Source organism: Leptonotus elevatus, chromosome 4, assembly GCF_054856555.1.
Source record: "Leptonotus elevatus isolate MCC_2025b chromosome 4, RoL_Lele_1.0, whole genome shotgun sequence".
Lineage (NCBI taxonomy): Eukaryota > Metazoa > Chordata > Actinopteri > Syngnathiformes > Syngnathidae > Leptonotus > Leptonotus elevatus.
In genome coordinates, this window is record NC_141242.1 from 8,800,853 (window position 1) to 8,817,347 (window position 16,495).

Consider the following 16,495-nt stretch of genomic DNA (forward strand, 5'->3'; position numbering starts at 1 on the left):
TTGGATTACCGGCCTTCGTTTCCTCCATCCTTCTTAAATATTCATCGGGCAAGCCTGTGTTTGCGTTTTGGAGAAATGCAGCCTCATCATGTGCTAATAATGAGGCCCGTGGATACAAAACCCACAGCTGAGGATGGCTGGCTTGACCACGCCATCTAGTGGCTAAAATTATTTTTATAATAGTGTAGTTACAGTATACAGCATAAAATTACTTTTGGATAGTACAAAATTATCTCTGTAAAGAAATATTGCTATGCAAGAAACAAAAGTGCGTCACATTCTCAGTCCCTGTAGTAGTAGTAGTAGTAAATAGATGAATAATAATAATAATAATAATAATAATAATACGCACCTCTCTGAGCGCTCAAGGTCACTTGACAAAATGAGTTTTTTTTTTTTAGTTGTCAAAACACAGTGACTCAAATGATGGATAATTCCAAACATTCGGGCATTTCTAATATTTCTGTAATGCAACCCGTCCTTTGCACGGTGAAAACACCAGAATACAGACCAGGCAGATTGTTATAGTAATCAAATGACATTTCATCACATTTTGAAATCAAAATAATGCTCATAGATGAAATTACAAAGATCCTAATTCTAATGTTTTTTAATGAGCAGAGAGCGTCCTTTCACCGCCATTCTTGAAAACACAACAAATATTTACAAATAAAAAATATTGGTGGTCGGGAATAATGCAGTCACCGATTTGCCAAATTATCTGGGAGGGGGGGGGGGGTGATTATTTTGTTTTTTATTTAATGCAGTTATCCGATTTGCTGGTGATTTGCTGTATTGCAAGCAAGAAGGCTTTTAGTTTTTGGTTGCTGCTTTTTTAACAGTACGCAACAGTTTTTTGTATGTTGGTTTGTTGTTTTTAACAGTACACAACAGCGTGCATCTCTTGAATGGGAATCACGGCATCTCGTCTCTGATTGGTCAGACCGGATCAGCTGATCGTAGCGCACCACTATCAACAGCAGCAGTTGGCGTCTATGCTCAAGGCACTGCAGCTGTATTATTTCTCAACATGTTTCCCCTCTAACGGCGTGCCTCATTAAAGCGACGTTTTGGGGGTTGCCGTTCGCGTTCGCAAGCCAAACCTCTCGGTCCGTGTTACTGCCTTGTCAACATGTCTACGCCGGTACAGGACAGAAGCTGCAGTCATCTCAATAAGTTCGTGAAACTGTCCTGGAGGCCCTCGAGTCGAGATTCAGGTGTGTAAACTAAACAAGTGCAAATCTGAACTGGCACGGCCGCTTTCGACGCCTTTATTATTAATATCATTACCTGTTTTGATACAACACGGTGCATGTTTATGTTCTATTTATGTGTGTTTTTCTTGTATACAACATGCACTCACCATGCTAAGGCTAGCTACGTTTCCCAGTTACACTAAAGCAAACCAGGTAGTCGCTGTAGTGTTGATAATCTCCAAACTGGTAACACGACACTTCAAATTCAGGGATCTAGAAGACGAGCGACTTGCACTGGTGCGCTCAACTTTTTCTTTTCTTGGTTGCACGAGCACCAAAGTTAAGTGCACCAGATTTCTCGACCGCATCACAATCAACATCACAATAGCATTTTTACAGGTTTAATTCATCTCATTTTTAAAACAGACAAACAAAAGAACATTTATGTATTTTAGTCCTTAGTATTATGTTGACTGGTAAACTATTACAATCTGATCAACAAACATTTTAAGTACAATTCCACTGCAATGCAGTAACGAAACAGTAAGCATATTATTGACACAGGTAAGGCTGAGCGATATGGCTGAAATGTATTTCACAATCAATTATTATTATTTTCTTTGTAGAGCAGTTTTGCAAATCAATGACTTATTTTAGAAACATACATCAATTTTCTTAACCGCTTGTCCTCACAAGGATCGCTGGAGCCTATCCCAGTTGGCTTCAGGCAGTAGGCGGGGTACACCCTGAACTGTTTGCCAGCCAATCGCAGGGCACACAGAGACAAACAACCATCCACACTCACAATCACACCTATGGACAATTTGGAGTGTTCAATTAGCCTGCCGTGCATGTCTTTTGAATGTGGGAGGAAACCGGAGTACCCCGAGAAAACCCACACAGGCACGGGGAGAACATGCAAACTCCACCCAGGAAGGCCGAAGCCCGGACTCGATCTCGCGTCCTCTGCACTGGGAGAAACAACATTCTAATTTTGTAGACCATTTTGTTCCCAAGGACCTGAAGCAAGGGTTTTACTAAATAAAAATGTGTCAATACCGCATAACAAATGAACAATTGTTTTTCTTTTTTATGTGATCAACTGTTATTATTTATTAAATTAACATTGTATATAGTAGCAGACTGTATTTTCTTGACTAGAGAGACCGAGGTAAATTGGTAAAAACTAAAATAACAATAATAACAATTAGATCTTCTGACTAATGTAATTTTAAGAACATTTATTGTGCAGACCTCATGTCATAAACAAAACTCAGGACTATGTATCGTGAAAACAAACGAATAACATTACAAATACAGATCACCGAAGCACTTAATGGTGGCGTTAATCATGCGAGGTCGATCTTTGTTTAGCGTAGCAATTAGCATGGCTTGTCGTTTCTTAGGCGCTACTCACAGCCACATGAGTAGCTAGCCGAAGCTGGTTGCCTATCTGGACCGAACTAAGTGGGTGTCTGAACGTTTACAGGCTTCAAGATGCGGGCACGCTGGCTCCAGGCTCGACGACTCCTATCCCCCGCGTTCCCCAATTTGCGCATCCCCAACAGGTTTCTGAGAGAAGGTAATTTGTTTTACTTTCCCCCGACATGCTCCAGTCGTGAAGGAGAGCCACTTTAGCGTTGTAAATGTTCATAGGACCCTGGGTGCCCTCGGCCCGTAGTGGACACCGCTGCGTCGCAGACAGCACCCACCTGTACGTGTTTGGCGGCTACAACCCGGATTTCGAGGAGGCGGGTGGGGCAGAAAACGAAGCCTTTCCTCTCTTCAGGGAGCTGTGGAGTTTTCATTTCGCCACCGCCACCTGGCAACGCGTTCAAACGGAGGGTTACATCCCCACCGAGCTCGCTTCCATGTCAAGTAAGGGCCGTTAAGAACTACGTTGCAGTTATTGTGAGATGGCCAATTGTTCCCACACTGCATTGGATGGAGCACAAATTTTACAAAAGGGGTCCTGAGATTGAGGTTTAATTTAACAATGTATTTCATATTTATTATTGTCGTAAAAACACGTCTCATTTGAAACAAGCCGATGGTTTGACATTTGCTTGAATATACAACGTACCTTACCTTAACCCATTAAGGCCTAAAGCACCTGGCAAAACATGCCTCAAAAGTCACCCCCAAAAACCTTAAATTTTCCTGGAAATTCAACAATATTAAAAACAATTACATATAAATTATTTAATTTTATTCTGATGCATTATGTTTCTATCTGCTTTAGGAACTGAGATAATCTCAGCTCCTGAAGCAGATAGAAACTTAATTCCCAAAACATTTTAGAGCTCACACCTGTGGACGTTCACACACACACCTAAGTTTATTATTATAAACCTTCAATATATATATATTTTTTAAATCAACAAACAAAAGTCGCATCTGCGGGTGTATAACTCCAAATATATTTACTTTCATCACTGGAGCGCAGTTGTAATAACCTCGGGGGGGTTTATTCGTCATCCGTTCCGTTACAAAGCAGTCAACATTTTCAACATCCTCATCGTCTTCAAACATATTTCTTAACAGTATGTCACTGTCGACTCGTTACACTGATTCGAATTCCTCCCGCGCCGTCGTCATTAAATCGCGTCATTTGTTTCATAACTCCCGTGAATCTGCGTCAACCATAAACGCTCGAATAAAATTCCAGGACATGCTACGAGGCCCACGTCACCCTATCGTGCACATTCTGATGCGTTTCATCGGCTAAGAGACCAAGAATTGGTCAAAACGCAACAAAATGACATATCGGCTCTCACGGCTTTAACGGTTAAGTAAGTAATTGCAGGGTGTGCTTCAAAAAACACCGCACCTCAAATCGTCGGCAGACACATCTGTGCGTACATGCGTACTATATAAATCGGATCCATTATTATTAATTTTCTATGCGCCGACATTAGTGAGGAAATGAATAGTAACATAAACGATGCCAAGCGGACTGAGTGTGTTGAAGCTTTGAAACTTGATAGTGAATTCAACAATGGAGAAAAACAAACTCGCTTAACTAGGAACAGAGTAACAATTTTCCAACCAGTTCAAAATGAAAAATGAACTCTTAACATATCCCCACACCACAGGCTTTGGATCATCCCGAGATATGTGACAATTGCCTTTTCTCACTTTTAACTGGATGGTGAGAAACGATGCTGAAAGTCAGCCTGATTTTCTTGCTCGTATGCTACGTGTGTACCCCGCTTTAGCTGTCTTCCATGGGAACAACCTGCTGGTGTTTGGCGGCACCGGCATTCCATTTGGTGAAAACAACGGAAACGACGTCCACGTTTGCAACGTCAAGTACAAACAATGGAACCTGCTGGGCTGCAAAGGGACGAGGCCCAACAAGATCTACGGCCAGGTAACTTACGGTTCTAGTCGCGCCCGGCTTTTGCTTAGTAAACGGCCCACAAACAAACGGCGTTGCCATTTTGCAGGCGATGGTCATCATAAATGGCTGCCTGTATGTTTTTGGAGGGACGACGGGCTACTTTTACAGCACCGACCTGCACCGGTTGGACCTGGCCACCAAAGAGTGGAGCCACATCAAGCCCAACAACGCCCCCTTGGATCTACCGGAGGAGAGGTGAGAGACTAGTGCACGTCACAGTTGATTGGAAAGGTGTGACATCATCGCAGTGCTGCTGCATGTGTGATGTTCTAGGTACAGACATGAGCTAGCTCATGATGGGCAAAGGATTTACGTTCTAGGAGGCGGGACCTCCTGGTCATCCTATCACCTGGACAAGGTAAGGATATGCAGGGGCACCTTGACTTGGGAGTTTAATTTGTTCCATGACAAAGATTTGTATTCATACTCGCGTCAAATCAATTTTCCCCATTGAATTGAACTGAAATGCCAATAATTCGTTCCAGCCCTCCAAAAAAAAAACCCACAATTTTCAAAATGTGTTTTTAAATAGACAAAATAGCAACTGTACTATTTAAAATATAATAATAATACTTGACTTCAATTGCTCCATTGTTTTTCTTCACTCACATCTGAAGCTTGTGACTTAAATTTTGCCTTGCCTTACACCAAGACCTTAAGACCACTTAAGCGCCGCACCTCAAATAGTCTTCAAAAGAAACAGGTGTTGCCATTAGGTGTTTGGTTAGCATTTCCACTGCGGGTGTGTTTGCTGGGCGCCAATAGCTGCGTGAGACCCATAAATAATTTGGCACCAAAGCAACAAGATGGTGAATTCAGCAAAGGATAATAATAATAATAAAAAAGCTTAATTAATCAAATTTACAACAAAGGAAATGGACGACGACATGACATTCAAACAAGGAACAAGAGCAAATTTGAAGAGGCTGGCTCTTAGTTCACATTTCGGCTTGCAACACACCAAGCAGAAGAAAAAAATTCAAAATTAAATGTGTGTATATATATATATATATATATATGTGTATTTTCTGTATTTGTGACTTTTTCCAGATTCATGCATATAACCTGGAGACAAATTACTGGGAGGAAATAGTCACGAAACCCCATGGAAAACTAGGTTGGTGCCTTAATGCCTTGAATCTTTTTTTCCCCCCACAGGTCATATATTTGTATTTTATATTCTAACCATTGTATAACTGAATATTGATGACAGGGTACCCCGCTGCCCGTCGCTGTCACAGCTGTGTGCAGGTCCGACAAGGTGAGTTCTCCTCCATGGCAACCTTGGCTCAAATGCCATGTTGCTGTCTACATTCTTCCTCATCTCTTCTTCAACTACTTTTCCCACTATCTTGTTGTTCTCCCTTACAGAGGTGTTTATATGCGGCGGCTACGATGGTCAAATGATCATGGCAGACCTGTGGAAGCTCCACCTTGGCACCTTTCAGTGGACCAAGTTGCCTACCGTCATGCCGGAGCCTGCCTACTTCCATTGTGCCGCCGTCACGCCTGTGAGTCATTACATCAATGCTGTAATAACAAGAAGAAGAAATTTGATCCGCATCACGATTCATAGGTCTCGATTCAATTCGATTAATCCCGATACGAATCTATAAATTTATTATTGCGATTTTTTTTATTTTTACTCAAATTTAGAAAATACTAATCAGTGAACTTGTACATGTACACTGTAAGATTTGTATGAAAATGTATTTATTTATCTGAAAATGTAGGCTTGTAACTGAGCCACTGCATTTAACAAACAGGTTGCAGTCAGCAGTCATGTTTGAACAGCACTGAAATAAAATATTAAGGTTTAATATTTCATTCATATAACATTCTTCCATGCTTAATGTGTGAATCCTAACCCATAAAAAAATTGATGTTTAAAAATCGATTTGGCCGCATATCGAATCGATTCGAGAATTGCGCGCTGTAATATTGCGATATATTGCTGAATCGATTTTTTTCTAACACCCCTAAAAAAAAAATAATAATAATACTGGTCTAATGTCTTCTTGTTGTAAACTCAGTATAAAAACAATAGGGGTGTCAGGCGATTACAATTTTTAATCGTAATTTATTGCATAACTTCAATAATTAACTCACAATAAATCTAAAATTTTATATCTGTTCTAAATGTACAGTAAAATATTTGTTCTAAGTTTTCATACTCTTGTTAATATAAAAGTGGAAAAAAATGTGAGACTAATAGAAATATGGCTACATCTTTTAGTCATTGATACAGTAATTTAATAAATTATAAAATTGAGTTAAAATTAAAAAGGTGTGTAAAATGTATAAAAAACAAGTGTGATATTGATTTGTGTTGGTCATTTTCTGCCACGAGATGGCATAATTGCATTTGTAAGACGGTAACAGCTGAGTGCATTTTTTTTTCATATTAAGAGCTATCTAATCTTTAACATGAAGTAACTTGTGAAATTCTGCACATTTTAAAAATTGTAAAATACAACTTGACCCCAACTGGAATTCCCCCAGTACAGGCTAATCGCGCGTTTAAATTTTTTTTTGTGGCATTAAAGGAACTCAAAATGAACGCACTAATTTTGACACCCCTAAAAAAAGAATTAAAAAAAATCATCATCTTCTTTTTCCTCAGGCGGGCTGCATGTATGTCCACGGCGGTGTGGTGAACATGTCGGGCAATCGTCGTACGGCTTCGTTGTACAAAGTGTGGCTGGTGGTGCCTGGCCTGCTTGAGCTGGCCTGGGAGAGGCTACTAAAGACGGTGCCTCACTTAGCTCAACTGTCCACGCTGCAGCTGCTCAGCCTGGGATTGCCGCACACGCTCATCCAGCGGCTCAAGTAGGTACAATTCCCCACACAGGAGCCGTTCCGTGATTGGCCGGAGACGAGAGTTGCATGGTGATTGCCTTGAGAATTTTAGTCTGTTCCATTTTTTTTCAGCATTTTGTGAATGTGTTCTGTTTTAGACATCTGTGTTGAGTCAGCGTGTCTGAACACACTTTACAAGCAATTTTAATTTGGTCAATCATGTGATAATTTTTTTAATTTTTTATGGCCTCAATACCTGAGTTGCATTTTTAAGAGGTAAACAGTGGCGCTTTAAAAAAAATTGTGTCAAAATGTTCCACTTGATCGTTTATGTTTCTTGAAAAAACAAAGTGCAAGTGCATGGAACTGTCTGACAAAAGTAGGAAGTTTTGTTTTTATATGTAATATACAGCTGTGATTATTCAAAGTGGGGGAAAAAAAATCTCTTTTTTTTATGGCATCACTGTGACTTTCCTAGTGCCTCCTCCAATTTTTTTTTTCACTTGCAGCAGTCTTTTTTTTTTTCTTTTTTTTTTTCTCCATCTGGTGCCTTTTGAATGCTCAATTTCCTCTTTATGATCGATGGTGCTGGTGCGTGCAGGATACACTTCTCAGCTACTAAGTTGTTTTAAATCACTGTGCTGCTGTTTACTCTTGAGTGATGTTTGCTTGTTTTTTTTTTTATATTATTATTATTTTTTTTATCTAAATGCCGTTGCCTGAAAGTGTAATATAGAACATTTTATTATTTATTTATTTTTCACTGGTAAGAAGGTACCATTTGAAAAGCACATCTATTTGGTTCGGTCTATTGGTATTGGAAGTTTAATTTGTTCACATTGCCACTTTGCGAACATTTGTTAATATGAATATAATAATATGTCTGCTTCAGTGTTCAAAGTAGGCCTTGCTCGTGTCGGAGATGTTTTTGTGATGTTTGTGATCTCTCCTGCATGTCGGCATGCCACTCTACTGTACACAAATGTCTACTCGAATGGAGCATTTGATGGTGTAAATTTTTCTAATTCCTGTTGTGCAATAAAAGTCGGCAAGACAATTTTTTTTTCAAACATTTGTATGGAGTTGGATTGACACATTTTCAGTCTTTTTTTTTTTCTATTAAAATATCACATACTATTTTTGACACATTGACGTAAAAACAAATACTGCACATTGTTCAACGAGTTAGCTCTATTAGAAAGAAAAAAAGAGATACTGTTTAAATCCAAGACAAAACATTTGGCTCTCTTATACAAGCACATCTTAATAAATTCTCCATGATAATTTAACTTATTTCAGTAGTTCAATTCAAAAAGTCCTGTGTAGAATTGTAGGGATCTACTCTCAAAACCACAATAAATGCAAATGTGGTTTTGCAAAAATAAGCAATATGTATTATTAATAAGACGCTCATACTGACCCACTTTTTTTTCTAATCAAATGCTATGAAGACTTAAGACTAAAATAATGCAATAATGTTCAGAGCAAAGATGCAATCGCTTCCTTCATACTAAAGTTATTTTAAATTCAGGAGTCTTATGATTTAAGAGCGGTTTGTAAGTTTATTGTACAAAAATATGTTAAATGAATACAAAGGAGTTATGTTTCTGTTGCAGTTAAATATTGGAATTATGATGCAAAAATCAAATTAAAAAATTGTGATTCACTTCACAAGTAGTTGTTTGGAAAGCTATTTTTGAAGGGTATTCATTTGTTTTTGGTTCTTTCTTACTTTTGGACGCTGGCGGTGTAATTCAATATCTTAAGTGTGTATGCAAGAATTCTATTAACCACAAATCAAAAGTACTCTGATTTTCACTGGTTAATTTTCTTTTTTTTCCATTGTTATTACTCTTCAGATTCAAGTTATTTCTGCGACCACTGTAGGTTTTTCTTTCATTAACATAGGGATATCGATCATTTAGTCCACGTGGGCAGCTTACTGCTAAGAAAGTTGGTTGTAATAAAAATTAGGAAGGAAATGGCATTTGAAAAGTATTTTCCTGTGTGTAATCATTAATCAACCTTTATAATTAGGGATGCACGATAATGCTATTTTCAACCGATACCGATAAACCAATCATTTAAAAAGTGCCGATGTCGATAACTGATAAGTAGGTCGATAATTTTTTTGCAAAATTAACTTGAATACAAATATACTTTTGAGTCCTACTTTAACGCTAACATGGACGAATACATGTAAACATTGTGTAAAGCACCATCAAGCGGAATTTTATTGATATCTCTGCTTCAAAGAAACTCATTTTGAGTTTGCCAAAACAAAACAGTCATGTTTTAAAAATAAAATTATTACCTGGTTTATTTGTAGGATGTCAAATTGGTCGATAATTGACGATAATTATCGGCCACCGATATTATCGTGCATCCCTATTTATAATAGGAGTGTCACCTTTTGAGTTGAACTACTGAAATACAGTAAACTTCTACTATTATGTAATTCATTGAGATGCACGTGTAGTAACAGTCATTAGGGTGATCGGACCTCCCTCGTATTCATGATGAATATGCATAATTGTAAACATCAATAGGAAATATAAAACAAAAGTCCTGTCAGGTTCAGGTTGTAAAACATGGAGTGACATTGGTGAGTATAAGTTCTGTCAATGTCTTTGGGGTTGAAAGCAACATTTGCAAATCTGGAGTTGTGGAGTGTAATTCACAGTGCTAACATCCACACAACTTGTAATGTTAGCATCGAGTTAACACGACAAAAAAGGCGTCCTGGCTGTTCCACCACTTGATATTACAGAACGCAATCTATCTTGGAGGGGGGTGGGGCTTGACCAGTGAACAACAGCGGTTCATTTAGTTGTCCAATTATTATATAGACATCAAAAAGTTTGGTATATGAGGCTTTGGGGTGACATTTCGGAATGAACCTAAAATGCACTGCAACCATCAAAGGTTTATAGAAGGTTAAATGACATTTATCTGTACATGTTATCAAGTATTTAAGGTTCATCTGTCCCTATTTTTTTTTTTTTTGTGAGAAGTGCGATGTTTTGCTTTAGGTCCTCCAAGTCAGCAGCCTGCTGGTGATGGAGCAAAGTAATAGAGAGCCAATAGGATCAGATAGACAACTACCAGAGCTGTACCTGCATTTAAAAAAATAGAAGGCAAAAAAAGGGGGGAATATTGGATTTTTGAATGCAAAAGCATAAACAAAACAATTTTCCATACTTTATACACACAGTATATTCACCCACGACCAAAACTAGAACGTCTAAAAAGCAAATGCACAAACATTTGCCCACCCCTTCTCTATAGTATTGTATATCACTCATATGATGGATTACTTTTGTACTTGCACAACAGCAAGCTGTGCTTAAATACTTACCTTGAAAATAATCCGACTTGCCATCCATGAAGATGTAGTTGACGAGAATCACGCTGAAGATGCTGGTCCAAAGGTGCAGGTCGCTGAACAACAGTACAAAGCCCACATCCTGTCAAAGCAGCAATGGGTTTAATTTCAAACCAATGCGTGAATGCTTCACTGCACAATGAGAAGACCTTACGTAAAAGGTGTTGAACAAGACGAGGATTGGAATCTGAAGCATGCAGACCTGCACAGCGATGCAGCTTCCCACTTCTAAACTGAAGGCAAAAAAACAAAAAAAACATGAACAAAATGCCAAAAATCACATTTTAAAAGGATTTTTTTCATGAGGGTACCTGAGACTTATGTTATTCTGAAGTGCAAACTGGATACCGTTGACAATCTCAGGGATCTCAGGAACCATGGCGAGAACCGTTACTCCGATAAAATACTGGAAAAGAAAAACAATAAAAACACATAAACCCAGGATTGCGAAGATTCCATAAAAAGAGCAAGCGAGCCAGCACGGCAATCTGCAGTGGTGGGAGTAACCAAGTGCAAATATTAGTGCTGTCAACGTTAATGCGTTAACTAATTAATTAATCACAAAAAATTATCGCATTAATCATGTATTAACGCAGACTAATCACACTATTAATTTCTATTTTTATTTTAACCGCAGATTTAGCTGACAGCGAATGGTTACATTAAAATTAGCACAGGTTTTGTTTGAGCAATAAACATAACTACATGCGTTACAGTAAAGCATTTAATAAATGTTTGCGTATGACATTCAGAATATTTGTTCATGTCAAACTATTATTGGGGTCATTTTTTTAAATGATGCAAGTAATTAACTGATGAGGATGAGCGTGTGCAGTAGATATCATTTTTTAAAGACGTCCTCATAACATTAAATGTGGAAAAAATTAACATAACAGGTGCTCGTTAAATTTGGCGGGCAACATTTTTTTCATAAAATAGCCTTTTTAATTAAGCGATTAATTGTGATGAATCAAAATTCTAAGATTAATCTGATTAAAAAATGTAATCGTTTTTCAGCTCTACTTAGTACTGAAGTAGAATTTTAAGGTATCTATATATTTACTTGAGTACTTATCTGACTTTTTACTTTTACTCCGTACATTCTTACAAAGATCTGTACATCCGACTACTTTGTCAAAATAGGCTTTTTACAATTTTCAACCTCCCCAAATGACAAACAAGAACTAAAAACACATTTAACGATTGATTGATGGAAATCTTGGGAACTTTAAAGTGAAAAAAAAAAAACTGACAGCAGTGACATAGAAGAATGTGAATCACGGAGCATTGCCGACAAGGACAGCCCGACCAATATAGACTTTTTTGAAGCCATGGTCGATTCTGATATTTGTTATAATAAAGTAACGACGACCGATTAATCGCCCGATTAATTTATAAACCGTATAGTGAATAAAATATCTGATTTTTTTGGGTCCCTTAATGCTTACAACATTAAAGATATGAATTACAGGCAAAACAGTTTAGAACTAATTAAATTGTCCGGTCAATTAATCTGTCCTGCCCTTTTACTTAGGACAGAGTGTGAGTACTTTTGCAATATGCACCAACCTGGGAGATTTTAGGCTGATTGAGGATGGGCTGGATGTGTTGGGTGGCCAGGTCGGCACAAGCAGACGTGAGCACGGTGGCCATGATGAGGATGAGTAGAGATCTCCATCGGGACCAGTGAACCACAGCACCACCATGCTGGTGGAGGCCGCTTTCTGTTCAGAAAACACCTGGTGAATTAGCGGCAATTAGCACGGTGGTGTCCAAGCTTTTTCAGTGGCCCGCGACATATACTAAAAATGGCATTTGACACAGTTAACTAATTTGCTCCCAAAAACGTATAAATATGTTCTATTTTGAATGTTTTACATGTCCCAAAGACATATTTATACGTTTTTGTATCTTCCTCTTTTTTTTACGCTTACAAAAGGCTTGGGTGTAGCCTCTCAACAGCAAAGAACGATTTAATTTTTTTTTAGTTATTACACAAACAGCCAGCAGAGCAAAAGAGATGAACCGAGGTCATGTTGAAAAAAATCTCTTTTACTCACATTTCTGAAAAGATTTGTGAATAATGATGAAACGTAGCTATATTCTAATGCTAATTGCTGCAAACAGATAGAAATATACTTTTTTTCCTGATGAAAGAAGAAACTCTTATCTTTCTTTTGGTAGGTTCCATGTTTTTATAGCAATAGTACACAATCTTCTGTGGGCCTTGCAAAATCAGTCAAAATCAAGTAAAAGAGCCGGGAGTGAAGGGGATTGCTTTAGTGAAAATGGCTGGGAGTGAATGAGTTAAAATAAAATAAAATAAAATGTTTGGAGATGATCAAAGTAAGAAGGGTGTCGGAAAAAAATGCCACTACTACAAATAAATTGGTTATATACCGTAACATTTTTCTAGATATGCAAAAACACAAATCAATTATTTGTACAATTTTTTAGGACTAAGCACAATTTCCCTTGCGTCCTTCTGATTTCCTGTATGTGGCTCTCAAACGAAAACGTTTGGACACCCCTAGCATATTACAATTCAGTCTCACATCGGGCAAACAAAGTCCTACCTTGTCTGTCTCCAACATGAATGTCGTAGATGTGGGAGTGTGTCTTGAGCGTGAAAATCAATCCAATGATGTAAGCCACAGGCAAGAGGGCCGAAACGGTGTACACGAGGGGCCTAGAAAACAAAGGTAGACCGTGTACCACCTGCTGCCATTCGAAAAACGGAATCATAGTTTTGTGTTCACTGAGTAAATAAATTGAGACGAGATCATCATCATTTTAGAGACGAGATCATCATCATTTTTCGCATGAGGATCTGAAGCAAACATTCAAACCAAAAAACGGTATACAAAATGGAAAACATTTTTCATGCTTATGGAGAAAAAAAAATAAAATGTCTTACTCAACATGGTGATGGAACAGCGTGCCATTGTTCTGTTGAATAGAAAAAAAGTCACACGGATATCCATTCCTTCTGTATAACATTATAATCTTTTTCGGACGGAGCGCACTCACCACATCATAGTGGCAGTTGCGGCAGATGAACGGGCCACTGCTGTTGCTGGTCGTGTTTGTTGACGTGGAGTTGGTGCACGAGTCGCACACAAAGTTCCCATAAGCCTTAGAGAACATCGTCGGGGCGAACACGCCTGCGGACATGAAAGTGGTAAGATGGATTACGTCAGATCCCCACTGACTAGAAGTTACCAAATGCACGGCCAACCACTTACCTCCGACAGAGATGAAAAGCAGCGCAGAGCTCACTCCTGTGCAGCGGCTGTTAAATCTTTGCTCTCGGTGTCTCAAACCTCCAATTATCATACAGATGCCCTGGAGGAGGAAATAGTTGCATTGCTCCAATAACGTGGAATGTTGCCACGCGTGCGTTTGTTGACACAACGTGACGCCTCACAGGGATGAAGAGGATGCACCCCAGAAGCGTGCCGGTCAGCGCCGCCTTCACGACCTCCTGCAGGCACGGGTTGGCTTCCCGGTGACCCCTCAGCAGAGCCGTGATGTAAAAAGTCAACTCGGTGATGGAGCCGAAGGTGGCGTTGACGACGGCGCCCACGGCGAAGTTACTCTGGGCCGAGATGCTGCGGGAGAGTGACAAAAGTAGCAACTTTATAATAGTTGTTGTTATCATCAGTGGTTTTCAAAGTGGGGTCCCTGAGCCGTAACATGGGCGTCCGCAAAAGTATTTTCCAATTATGTTGTATTGTTTTTTAGAAGTACTGAAGGGAGCCCGTTATTCTGTTTTGAGCTTGCTTTCACACACAGAAAATTTTGGAGAAAAAAAAAATCTCACTTAAAACGGATTCATACGACGGCGTATTAGGGCCATGTATGTGTATATATATATAAAATAAAAAAAATAAATATATATATATTTATTTATCTTTAGAAGGGGGGTAATATTCTGAGAAAAAAAACTCAAAAACAAATTTGCCAGTTTTTTTCTCTCGCTAATTTCTCGGAATATTACCCCTCACCCACTCTAAAAAAAAAATTATACGTAGCCCTAATATACGCCATAATAGATTTCACACCCCAAAAAATGAGAAAATTGCTTTTTTTTGGGTGATTGTGAGAGCTTTTTTTTTTTTTTATGTGAGCGTTGAATGTTATTTTTTACTCCTCCAAGCTTTAGCTTTGGGCCAATCAAAAGCTCTAAAATCATTGTAGTGTATCACATAAATGTGTCATCCTGCACAATCGACTTTGTGATAGCCTTCCATTTAGCTCCTTTTTTGTCGAATAGAAAAACACAGTGAAAATGCACATGATTGATGTCTTGCCGTTACAATTATGAAGGTGTCCATTAAGAAAAACTTTCTCACCTGTAGGGCATGACTGCAGCCAAAAGTTTAAGAAGCCTTAACTTGCATTCACTTGAAGGTCGGAAGAAGTGAGCTCACCTGGCGATGCCCATGCCGATGTAGTACGACAGAGGTATGATGGAGACAGTTGCTATGGCGAACTTGACATCAGAGCTGGCGTACTGGTTTTCCCTGTCTATGTAACCGATTATCAGTGCAATTATGACAAGAGGGAGGAGGTCTGGGAGGAGGGTCAAAGGTAATAGGTGAGCTTAATTTGAAACAATTTAGCAAAAACCATGACAAAATCTGACAAAAAAAAGACAGTCAAATGAGCTATCTGCTTGTGCATGTGGCACAAAGAAACGCTAAGTTTGATTGTTTTATATAAGTTTAGAAGTGCTTTTCACATAAAAACGGAAATAATTGAGCAAAAAAAGAAAAACGGAAAAAAAATATGCGGGGAAAAAACAGAAAAATAAGACAAACCTTGGACAAACATCGAATGCAAATGCATACATGTGACAAGAAATTAAAAATAGAAATTTACACCTTGAAGATCACAAGGCTGACAAAAAAATGAAATGAAAAGAACTAATAACCATCTGACAAAAAAATAAATAGATAGGCAAAATGCAGTAGCTTGCTGGGCAGTGGAAGACTACGGGGTCAGGCGGCACAAGAAGGCACGCTCATTTTGGGCCTTGCTTACTCTTTTTCATTTGACTGTTTTAAATACATGGCCTAGAAATGACTTTCATAGAAATAGTTACTGTAATTAATTACATTTGCTACTCTTTTAGCGACGATTAGTGATCAATTACAGCGTGTTCTGACCTGGTTGCAACTTGCTTCAAACCCGAAAAAATCTAGCGAACATGTAAATCAAAGTACTACTTTATATAAAACTGAAAGTGAATAAATGAATCCTCACAGCTGTGAAGGATACTGACAGCAAATACGTTGATGCCATCGACAGTGTACTTGTAGTAGTACCAGTTTGCCGCATGGTAGCAGCACAGCAGCGTCCGGCTCTCGTAGCCTTCACGCTAAAGTGCAAAAGAAATGAAAAGAAATTAAAATGATATATTTTTATCAGTGTTAATAAGCACCTGTGTTGTAGAATGGGGGGGGGGTAAAAATATGCTCCCTTGCCTTCCTCTGAAAACTGGGTGACACAGACACTTCCTCTGGAGGCAAGAGAAGGATGACGCCAAGAGTGCGTGCATTCATCTTGGCTACGGGGATGGTGAAGACCAGGATCCAGGAGAAGAGGCAGACCAGAGAGTGGGTAATCACCAGAGGGGGGTATCCCAGCAACAGCCACGCATAAGTTGAGAAACGACACTAAAAACCAGAGGTGGGGCTCAGGAAACAG

The 16,495-nt window shown here is 38.8% G+C and overlaps 2 protein-coding genes across 6 annotated transcripts in view; one reads left to right on the top strand and one right to left on the bottom strand.

Moving 5' to 3' along the window:
• LOC147175387 (uncharacterized) overlaps positions 1-16,495 on the bottom strand; it is a 30,886-nt gene that overhangs the window by 8,651 nt on the left and 5,740 nt on the right. For 2 of the 4 annotated variants that reach the window (XM_086074819.1, XM_086074822.1), the window contains exons 8-19: positions 16,273-16,464; positions 16,067-16,166; positions 15,217-15,358; positions 14,211-14,394; positions 14,029-14,128; positions 13,814-13,947; positions 13,701-13,732; positions 13,360-13,472; positions 12,353-12,507; positions 11,095-11,189; positions 10,938-11,016; positions 10,757-10,865 (exon numbers count right to left, since the gene is read on the bottom strand). In XM_086074819.1, the coding sequence (XP_085930945.1) occupies positions 10,757-10,865; positions 10,938-11,016; positions 11,095-11,189; positions 12,353-12,507; positions 13,360-13,472; positions 13,701-13,732; positions 13,814-13,947; positions 14,029-14,128; positions 14,211-14,394; positions 15,217-15,358; positions 16,067-16,166; positions 16,273-16,464 (1,435 nt within the window). Of the gene's footprint in view, positions 1-2,871; positions 6,130-8,046; positions 10,515-10,756; positions 10,866-10,937; positions 11,017-11,094; positions 11,190-12,352; positions 12,508-13,359; positions 13,473-13,700; positions 13,733-13,813; positions 13,948-14,028; positions 14,129-14,210; positions 14,395-15,216; positions 15,359-16,066; positions 16,167-16,272; positions 16,465-16,495 lie in introns of those variants that run through there. The other 2 variants (XM_086074823.1, XM_086074821.1) reach the window with 2 other exon arrangements.
• LOC147175388 (kelch domain-containing protein 10-like) lies at positions 959-8,462 on the top strand. Of its 2 annotated transcripts, none has more exons than XM_086074824.1 (10): positions 959-1,217; positions 2,686-2,778; positions 2,853-3,074; positions 4,415-4,569; positions 4,646-4,794; positions 4,873-4,957; positions 5,650-5,716; positions 5,813-5,860; positions 5,971-6,110; positions 7,223-8,462. In XM_086074824.1, the coding sequence occupies exons 1-10, from the start codon at positions 1,133-1,135 to the stop codon at positions 7,430-7,432; spliced, it is 1,254 nt and encodes a 417-aa protein (XP_085930950.1). In that variant the 5' UTR covers positions 959-1,132; the 3' UTR covers positions 7,433-8,462. The 2 variants fall into 2 exon arrangements, with proteins under 2 accessions (XP_085930950.1, XP_085930951.1); XM_086074825.1 differs by having other exon boundaries at positions 4,879-4,957.

What these genes read in the sequence shown, in the direction of transcription:
- LOC147175388 (XM_086074824.1), top strand. Translation starts at nt 1,133, where the DNA reads ATGTCTACGCCGGTACAGGACAGAAGCTGCAGTCATCTCAATAAGTTC. An exon ending in TTGGATCTACCGGAGGAGAG is followed by an intron (nt 4,795 to 4,872) that starts GTGAGAGACTAG and finishes GTGATGTTCTAG; the next exon opens with GTACAGACATGAGCTAGCTC. An exon ending in CATCCTATCACCTGGACAAG is followed by an intron (nt 4,958 to 5,649) that starts GTAAGGATATGC and finishes GACTTTTTCCAG; the next exon opens with ATTCATGCATATAACCTGGA.